Source organism: Fulmarus glacialis, unplaced genomic scaffold (assembly GCF_000690835.1).
Source record: "Fulmarus glacialis isolate BGI_N327 unplaced genomic scaffold, ASM69083v1 scaffold2888, whole genome shotgun sequence".
In the NCBI taxonomy this organism is placed as follows: Eukaryota; Metazoa; Chordata; class Aves; order Procellariiformes; family Procellariidae; genus Fulmarus; species Fulmarus glacialis.
The window spans coordinates 9,322-19,643 of record NW_009226142.1 but is presented as its reverse complement, the minus strand read 5'-3'; the positions used below and the strand labels follow the sequence as shown (position 1 = coordinate 19,643).

Sequence of the window (10,322 nt, the reverse complement as noted above, 5' to 3'; positions counted from 1 at the left end):
AGGGAACATCATAGTTACATGGAAAAAGTACCAGCTGAAAGCCCAGGATTGGCAAGTGTTAAAAGCAAAATGAGCAGCCTGGTAACACAAGAACAGAGCAGAATTGCTCTCCGCTTTCAGTGACTTTTCACATGTAAGTCTGAGCTTGACAGGGAGTAACAGCAAGATTTCAGTCCTGTTAACCGTACCTTGCAGTAAAGCTGATCTGCAAAATCTCTTTGGTAGGTGGGTCCCCTTCACGTGCCTCCAAAATGCCATTAGTAGGGGAGACAGAAAATACTTCCAGGTTGTGATGCCTTTGCTGTTCATCTGCAGTGAAGGGAGCACGTATCAAACAAAGCAATACAAGACCCTTTGTAGCACTCAAAACAATGCGCCTCCGTGCTAGCCAGCTAATAAATCATATCTTGCACTGGCAGAGGCTTTCTATGCACGTGGCCAGTTTCTGTTTTCATCCTCTAATCAAGGGGAGTGATCAATGGCCTCCATGTCAAAATAATAAGGCCCTGATCTTCTTTCCTTTGAAGCCCATCTGTTGTTAACATCATTAGGCACAGGCTCAAACCGAACTCATGAGGAGATACTGCTCCTTGTTGCCTCTTAAGATTGTATTATAAATGAGCAAAGCATGTCCACTACTTGTGAGGGTTGTGATTCAATCTTTCAGTTAAATCTGGAGTAACTGCTGAAATCAGTAGAGATACACTGATGTCAAAAAAGAAAAGAAGAAACCCACATAAGTGAGAACAGAAGCAGACCTGATATGTTTGCAGCCAACATCATCATATATTGGCTATATAATGAGTGCATGCAGTCTTACTAAATAAAAACACTGAATAGTGAAATTATATAACAAGGAAATCCAATTGCAAAACCAGAATACCTAGCAAAGCAGTCCAGTAACTTCTACAGCCACTCCTGTTACACAGGAAGACATGTTCAGTCTTGGTCTGTGCAACAAAGCAGGTCTTGAAATCAACCGTGTCACAAGAGAGCTCCAGAACTGGAACAGTGAGGTATGCAGTCACTGGGATCAGCTGCAAAACAGAGGAAGGGGAAAGGAGAAAAACACCCACCTTGTTTTTGTAGAGCTTTGATAGTATCTGCAACAGCTGGATCATTCTTCACCTCAAGCACTGAATTAAGAGTAGTTGTTCTGTGTTATTTTGTAATAGAGTGAATTCCCCATTCTACAGCTTTGAGTGAATTAAGTTTTTGCTTGTTTTACTGTTTTGGGATAGGTTTTCAAACCAGACACTGTGGTCTTAATGAAGTAAGACGGAGTGAACATTCTGATTTGTTATTACGGTTTTCTGTGGAGATGCAGACATTACAGCATCTCGTCGTCCCTTAGGACTGTATATGGCCCACTGTGAGTCATTCAATTTGTGCAGAATGCCCAACATCATTATTAAATTGACTGTATCTTAGATAGGGTGCTCAGATCTTACACAGATCAGTCCTCAGAAATACCTGGTATGAAAAAAAAATGCCTGCAGTGTACTGGAACTGCTGAAGACTTGTGGGGGTTTATAGCTTTCCATCTGGAAGAGATTGGTCTTTAAATGCGTGTGGGCTGTGACCACACCACATGCGTTAGACAGACTCAGGAGACTTTCAAGAAGCACTGGGGTACTGCAGGAGGCAATGCTTGGTGACTCAGCCGCTGGCATGTTCGCTCAGACAGTCCTGACCCCACGTCTCAGAGTCATGCTGTGATGAGGGTGCTGCCCTCTGACTGCGCCGCATCATCCAGGCCGTCACGCTGTGCAAAGAGCTGGGGTACGAACACCAGGGTGCTGACCCAAAACCGCTCTGTCCATCTGAGAGTCACCTGCAGGCTCAACAGAGAGCTATCTCCTTTTGCAAATCGTGGCCATTCACTTTAACTGGATGACACAATTTACTCTAGAGGTGGCTGTATTAAATCTTAAGGCACATTCATTCCGAGTCAGAAATGCTGATAAAACATAGCCCTTTCTCAGGGCCCAGAGATCTTGTTCTGATCTTACCTGCGTAGTGCAGTTACTATATTCAATGACCAGATTTTGATTAAACTTCAGCTTTCTCTCTCCGTTCTCAAACTGGAGCACTTGGAATCCAGGAAGCAGCTGGGTATGTGGCAAATGTTGATAGGTAAGTAACTCCAGAGTTGTGTGGAATGACACTTTCACCTGTGGGAAGAGGAATTCAGATGATCATCACATAAGAAGACACTGTGTGCAGGAAATCCAAAGTAAACATTGCTCAAAGGCCCAGGCGCACATTTTCCCGCTGGAACCCAAAGGTGTCATACCAGCAACTAAATTCCCACTGGAACAAAGCATTATAATTAAAGAAAAAACACAGCTATTTCCTGTGAATCCAGTACACAGAGATGGAGTGTAAAGGTGAACAGCTAATCTCTGAACCACAGGGGAGAAAGAGTCTCTAGCAATACAAAGGTTCTAAATTCGCAAGGTTACAAATACCATATTCCCAAAGCTGTCTTAAACATATAAGTCTTCTTTCTTTCCGCACACGCAGAATTAAGACACGTGTGTCTTGATGTCAAAATGAACACCGAAAAATGAGAAGCACACTTCAAAAATGCAACTGGTACTCATTCTTTGCACCCTAGCTAATTCTTGACTCCAGGACTTTGTTTCCTTTTGTGTCATCATGTACCCCCAAAACAAACCAAATTTTTCTGTGTTTGCACTGCCTGCATCTAATTTAAGGAAATGAGGGACTGCAGTCTTTAGAAATCTTTTAATTTGTCCAGCATATATATGGCTATTGATTTCGGTGAGCTCCAAAAACCTAACTCTGCAGGAGTTTGCAACAGGTCAGAGTTGATGAGAAAAGCACATCAGGGCCACTGCAGAAAAATATTCTGTACTAGCAATATAGCAGGCAAAATTGCAGTAATTAGCATTTGCTAATATACCACTATTTCCCCTGAAACTGGGAGATTTCTATACTGGTTATGTTCTTCTTGTGGTTCATCTGGACCACGCTAACACACCAATTACTAAACTATCTATTCTGGCACAGGATTATTATTTTTAAGCCTACCAGCATGTTTTGCTGTGGATAAAGTACAAGTTGCGGTTGCTGTTCTTTTTCCTCCTTCTTGCTGTGGGATGTTTTGGTGCTCTTTTTGAGATCTGTGCTGGTCAGGCTGAAGGGTGTAGACAGAAGGAGCCTGAAGTACAGAGGAACCTTAGTGCAATTGATGAGTTTCAAACTCTGAGTCATTACCGAATCTGTCAAAACCTGGTGGAGAAATGATTCCAAACTGGTTAGTTTTAACTCCCTTGAGAGGTTTGTTCTAGTCTGTCTGGTCATTCAGCACCACTGGAGATCTGAAGCACTTTACCCCAAAGCAACCCAGTATTTTCCACTTGTGTTTTTCAAAATTTCTTGAGTATAAAACCAAAATACAAATAATGTAATGAAGTTAAAAAGCCTTCGAATGTCAAGGGTCACAGAAACTGACCACGCCACTCTAAGTGACTCATTCTGCTATCAGACCTTTATGTCCTGAAAATAAGTACTTATTTTTCTATTTACAAACTCCTCTACAAAGAAATAGAAAGACACAAAATAGGCATTGTCTGAGCTCAGCTTTACTTATTCCTGGCTAATAAGTACTTACAGTCCTTTTGTTTTACCTATCTTGTTATGTGTAATACAGAAAATTGCAACGTGAGGCTTCTGGGGATAAAGATGCATTTTAAAAAACATGTGCATACAGCTCTGAATTCTTACAGTAGCACAGCAGTACAAACCAGCTGAATACATTGTTGCGTGAAATACTTACTCTTAACAGAGGCTGATCTGGTACGAGATCACTTGCTGTTGAGTAGAACACCATACCTCTGTCATGATCCGTGTCTACTTTTAACCTGAGTGTAAAGAATCAGAGCTGGTCAGAGCCCTGCCCTCCAGGCGGATTCATTCTGCGAGCGTGTACGTCAGTGTGATGGTACTTACAGAGCATGCCTTACGAAAGCTTGCAAGTCTATTCGTAATGGTGGAGCTTCGTAGCCATGTCTGCGATGCACTTTGTTAGGCACTGTCTTTGCAAGCTGACAACAAAATGAAAACAGAAATGATGTATAAAATGATAGCACTAAAACCTGAAAGCCTGCTTTTAGCCCGAGAGGCTGTTAGCGAAAATAGGATTCTGCTTGACAATGTATTGCCTGTTTGTAAGACATGATGGGAACATGCAAGGAACAGCACAAGCTAAGCAGTAGTTGAACTCTGAATGGCTGTGGTTAATACAGACGCAGATGTTTCTTCCTCCAGGAGTCAGGAATGTTAGGGGTGTTTTTATTAAATATTCTATTATTATTCACTCATTGTAACTTGCACCTTTGCAATGATTCATGTCAGAGAATCGCAGAGCAATTCATAAAACACTATTCAAGCCTCACATTAGCCTGTGAGCTGCACTTGCAGTTGTTGAAGAGGAAGTTTCCCAGAGGAGAGATATGCTGTCCAAATTCACACAGGAAGGTAGATGCAGAGCCAGGAACAGAACTCAGCAGTCCTGAGTCTCAGTCCCATTGTTAACTTGTTATCAATAAAACCTGATGTTGTGATAGCGTTTCAAACCCTGGGCTTTTGTCTGGGGTCTACTGCACTGAACAACGTTAAGGAGGTGACATTCCCACCCCAGAATGCTTCCAAGCTAAAGGCAAATGCAACAAATGAACAACCCTAGTTAAGGAAGGATGTAACAGGGTAGCAGGAACAGGACTGTTTATACAGACTGGCCTGCTGTGTACCTGCCTGTACATGAAATTACAGGAAGGGAAATGATTATTTTCTGGTCATCTTTAGCCTTGCTGTGATAGTCAGTTTACCTTGTCGTCTAGGTTCATGAAACCCAGCACAAACCCTTCACATTGCATTTCAGGCTCGGCCTCTGGCAGGAGGCGTGGGGTGAAGGAGATGCAAACGAAGATGCTGCCACCTCCTGGGACCACCTGCAGTGGAGAGACAACTGTTCAGTAGCGCAGGGAGCTGCCTGGGCTTGCACAAGCATCCTCAGCGCTCAGCTGCTAAAACTGAGTTGCACAAGCAGCATGAAATCTCCTGGGGATGGGCTACGCTTGGGCTTGTGCTAAAATGACAGCATGTGACAACAAAACTGACTTAATTATTTCAGCTGCAAATATCGATGTAGCCACTGTTTAGCATCAGAGTTTAATCACAGTCACAGACCAACTCCCTAAGTACACAAACATATGTACATACCTGTTAATCTGTTTTTTAAAATACCCAGTTCTGCCCACTCTTACTCCATGGCTAACTCAGATGATTCTCCCACAACTGACAGCACTCACAGATACAAGAAACATTTTTTGAAGAGTTACAAGTGTGAACTGAGAGTATTTTACAGTTCAGTTTACTCTTGGCTATTTTTTGTATTTTACATGACAGCAGGGAATGTAGTTAAATGCACTAGCCAGCTACAGTGGATTTTCTGGGATTTACAGGTTGAATAGATTCTGCTTTCTTTAGGTACATTATGCAGGTTATGGATGAATCCTGCTGTTGCTGTAGAAAAACCTTTGCCATCTCCCTACAGAGCCAATTCATGTCTAGCCGAGTTTATAAGTTCAGGGGTCGTGTGGTGTGTGCTGCTTTCAGGCTAGTGCTGTGCAGACACAAGTTCCCCCATTTCATGTGAAGACAGGGTGAGATGTGTGGTCCTGCCGGGCCTACGTTCAGTAGAAGCAAAACCGCTCAGCTCTCCTTGCACTGCGTTCCCCCTGCTCAGAGTGGTGAGGAGTGTAAGAACGATCTGCCTGAGGCATGGCAGGGCCAGAGCAGAGCTAGTAAGCCCTGTCATGTCCTGCAGTGCTGCAGGGTCTGTGCATTGTGGTCATAGAGAGCCTAGTTGTTCAGGCATGGACTTAAGCTAGGTCTGGCCAGCTGTGCCGCACAACACCTGAGCTAACAAACCTTCCTGAAGCAATAGTAGAAACACAGAGAACATTTCTGCAGAGGAATACCTGAATGACTCCATAGGCATCAACTCCATTCCACATGGGCCAAGCTCACTGCTGGCTACACCCGATAGAGGCTGTCTCCACCATGAGGCACTTGTTTATCTAAACTATCTCAGCCTCAATCACCCCAGAGCTGACTGTAGGCTTCATTTCTTTGAGATGCCATTTCTGTAATTATTTCTTTTATGTAATCTTTAACTCATTTTAATTTGTTACTGAAACCCTTTGGCAAAAAACTTGCTAATATTTAAGAATCAAAATTGACACACTGATGTTTTGGGCAACCCTGTCACTCACAGATCTTTCCAGTGCTGTGTTTGCTTTATCTTATTCCAAAGGAATCGTGACACTGTGGCCCCTATTTGCACCAGTTACTTTTGAAGTACTGTGGGTTACAACTGTTTATCCAAAAGAGTTGTCTACAGAGCACACTTTTCCCAGCAACCTGCGTTCCAGCTCTGCCGCGTGCACTTCGCAAATCTACCCTGGTTAAATAACATGCTTCCAAAGCTTCAGGCTGGGTGCCTCCTACCTAATGCCACACATTTCACCAAGGCAACCCAAGTGAGAAGACCAGAGATGCCACTTTAGAGAGCCTAGTACAACTGAACACTTAATTCCAGTCATCAGTTAACTGCTCAAACGTAGGTAGGACACTTTCTTTTTTCTGTTGACTTTGCAAACTCTTCTCATGGTCATCTTCAAGATCCCAAAGCCTCCCAGCTTACAGTTTCACTGCTTAGTAGTCTCTATCCCAAACCAAAGCTACCTCCTCCTCCTTCTCTGTCTCCTCTGTCCTGCAGAAAATATGCTAAATCTAAGCACAAAGAAAATGTAAAAGCTTACTATCTGTCTTGGAGTAATGGAGTAGGGGTTGTCTGCAGGAACTCCTTCATGAGGTCGTATAAGTACAGAGACAATTTTCGGTATTGTAGGTTCTTGAGTGACGATTTCCTTCTCTTCGCTGTCAGAGTCTGAAGACTGCAGGGACACAAGGGTGGGGAATGGTTAAAACTGTTACGCTGCAAAGGAGGAATGCAAGTGTACAGGGAACTGCTGCACTAGTCAGTAAGTATGGCCAGCTCCAGTTTCTTTCTTTCTGGCACAAAAGCTGGACATGTGGATGTGTCCTGTACATTAATTTTTTCATGCAGAGGTTTGCTCTCCTGAAACTGCTCCTGACCTCCTCAGAAAACATGCATGCTAGGGTCCTGTTCTACCAAGAGAAGCACTCAACTGTAACATCTCTGGCCCATTGCACAAGCCAGCACTCTAGGGGAATAACATTCCCTTGTTGCATCAGAAAGGTAAAATGTGTATTCAAAACAACTATGCCTTCTGAGCTGAAGCAGAGAAAATGTGATTTTAGTATCTTTTCTGTAAAGCTTTTGCCAGAGAAATATACATGTCCTGCATGATACCTTCTCCCTGTCACTCCCAGCCTTTCAAGACAGTAAATTGCCATATTATAATCAAACTTCACGTGTAATAGATGTTACCATATTCTAACAGAGTAACAGAACCAATCTAACTTTAGCACTGGGATAAACACCTCCATATCATTAGCTGCAATTTAAACTTCGCAGTTAGATTCTGCTACTCACAGCACACATTGACACCATAAAGCACCCATGAGAAAAGTAGACCCAAATTAAGAAGTTTTATTTATCATAACACTTTCATGTAAAAATGGCATTAGTTTTTCAATTTTAAAAATTATCTCATCAGCTTCTTTAACAATTTTTAAGAAAAGGAGAAGCTGAAGAGCTATTTGCTTATAGCTCATTCTAGAAACCAATAGCCATCTACTCATGTATTGCTTTTTTGACTGTGAGAGGAGCTGACATTTCTTGTAACAATCCAGGTCTTAGTTACAAGTTATATTGCGTGTTATTGTTTTCAACCTTTCATGCCAAGAAACCCATCATGTATCTCAGCAGCAGTATAAAAAACAGACTAACAGCTGACCTCATCTGTGGTTTGCCAAGCTGGATAAATGCTTCCGCAGGGAACGGCAGCTTGATCCAACTTTAACACGATCTCTGACTCTGAGGTGCTACCAACTGATGCAGTCTCATTTTCATCCGTGTCCTTAGGAGGAAAAGGGTCTCCAAAGAACATCAACAGGTCCACCAGCTTTTTATCATCTTGCTCTTGGTTGTAAATTTCCCAGTCCAGGCGGATGTCTGAATTGAAAAGGAAAAGGACAATTACTTCTGGTCATTGAGAAGACTCATAGCTTAGCTGGTACCGGAGAACCAGAATATCAAGTAACGAATTTGTGTCTAGCAACAGGATTTGCATTAAAGCACATCTTAAGCTTTCCATGTTTGCTGTAAACTAAGATGATTTAAGACCATGTGTGCTATGCTCTTATTGGCCACTCTCTAGGTCCTAAACTATACTTTTAATAATATCAAAATAAATTATGAGTATTTTGTTTGTTAAGCAAATGTCTTTGGTGGCATTCAGAAACAAAAAACAAGAGTGATTGACCTTTGCTCTGAAGAGCTTAAAATCTCACTCGAGATAGAAAGACTAAACACAGAAAAGTCAGATGATGCTACTAAGAAGCAGGTAGCACATCTGATTGTCCAGGGTTAGTGCTGTGAGACATTTACAAAAACAGGATGGAAAATCCTGAATTCTCATCATTTCAATGAGTGAAAACCCAGACACATCAGGATAGGATGTGCAGTTTCATAGTAACAACACATTGAGTCAATTAGATATATTCTACTATGCTCTGGCTTACCTGCTTTACTGTTACAGAAAGCAAACTAATATTCATGCCAGTAATGCCAAAATGATAAATACTACTATACATATAAAGACCTGACAACATGTATTATTGTTCTGTACTAGCTAAGTTGGAAAACAGCTTAGACGCTCTCTTATATACTATTATTATTTTTACAAAAACCATTTTGATTAGGAAACAAGTAGGCCTGTTAATTAACATGTTAATGGGTTCTTCTATTTTTATTATCATAAGGAGCACAATGCAAGTGTTGACATTTGCTGTACAAAAGTCATTCTTACCAAAGGGAGTGGGATTGTTGAGCCGGACCCTCCGAAAGACAGGAGACCCTCCAGAGACATGAGTGCCAAACCTGAGGGGGGAACTTCGCTGTCAGTACATGCAGAAAATGAAAGTGAATGTCTGAAATCATTAAAGATTTGTTTAAAAGTGGAAACATATCTGGCTGCACTGCCAGCCTGTTAAGAGTGACTACCAAGTAAAGCATGGCCTATACTGTGAAGTGCAATATTGCTTTATTTAATGTCTCTTTTTTCCAGTTTTCTTAGTTGTCTCAAACATTTCAGGGTAAACATGTGAAGTCAGCTTTTGTGAAACACTCTGGCGGCAGCAGCAAATGGCTACACAGCAGTGGAGTGACCTGTGTCAGACACAGATTTCCAGGTGCATAAGGGTTTTTTTTATGGTGGATAGCTAAATCCATTTTCTATGCCCTGTTACAGAGCTGACATTGCAAATGCTCTTGGCTGCAGTATGATACACAATGCTAATTCCTCTGAAGTCAGAAAGAAGCAGTCACGCTGTATGGCAGCTGGCTGAGTGTGTAGTGCCATGGTCCCCATAAACTAACCCTCACCCCTCACCCAGATGTGCAGACGCAACTTGCTGTATGAGAGGGCTTAAACCTTCCCCTGCCCCTATTTACTTTGGGGCTGCATTTCTCTGGGTCCAGGTAAAGGGACAGGGAGAAATCAACTGTGGATGATGATGAGAACTGCCACCGTGTACCAGTGTCCACAGAATCAGATGAGCCTGGACTGGGTGAACTTCTATGGTTACAAGCCCAGAACAGTGATTGCTGATAAACCTGAGAAGGCTTGTATGCAGATTCTTTTCTAATCATGCTGGCAGAGACAAATGTATTGGTGTTATAGAAGCAGATACTGTACTTTGACAGTCACTTTGCTGACCTTCTCATTATATCACAAAAAGATGGGAACAGGTGTGCATGTTGGCTATAGTCCAATGGTATTTAATTCTCTGACTTCTCTGACAGTATTTTGCATTATACCTGATTATGGGTTGCTCTGTTTGTGGTCCTGTCATCTGTAGGAAGATTGGACAGCCTTTCACAGTCATTTGCATAGGAATTAGTTTCGGCTGTAAGTCTCCCACCTATTAAAAATGAATTTTTGCTATTAGAATCAAGATAAAACTTTAGTTCTCTGGGTTACAAAATTATGTTTTGAAAACTGATTGGATTTTCAAATATTTTTGACTGGTTTCTTTTGACAGCATCTAATTCATATGCTATCGAAAGCTCTTTTCGGCAG

The 10,322-nt window shown here is 42.0% G+C and overlaps 1 protein-coding gene across 1 annotated transcript in view; it reads right to left on the bottom strand.

The window, feature by feature from the left end:
* Positions 1–10,322, bottom strand: part of LOC104080334 (deleted in lung and esophageal cancer protein 1-like) — a gene marked incomplete at its 5' end in the record, with an annotated part of 21,053 nt that overhangs the window by 2,171 nt on the left and 8,560 nt on the right. The window contains 11 exons of the mRNA XM_009582694.1: positions 189–309; positions 884–1,037; positions 2,013–2,174; positions 3,058–3,258; positions 3,806–3,890; positions 3,979–4,073; positions 4,857–4,979; positions 6,855–6,989; positions 7,977–8,194; positions 9,051–9,121; positions 10,061–10,164. Of these exons, the coding sequence (XP_009580989.1) occupies positions 189–309; positions 884–1,037; positions 2,013–2,174; positions 3,058–3,258; positions 3,806–3,890; positions 3,979–4,073; positions 4,857–4,979; positions 6,855–6,989; positions 7,977–8,194; positions 9,051–9,121; positions 10,061–10,164 (1,469 nt within the window). The remainder of the gene's footprint in view (positions 1–188; positions 310–883; positions 1,038–2,012; positions 2,175–3,057; positions 3,259–3,805; positions 3,891–3,978; positions 4,074–4,856; positions 4,980–6,854; positions 6,990–7,976; positions 8,195–9,050; positions 9,122–10,060; positions 10,165–10,322) is intronic.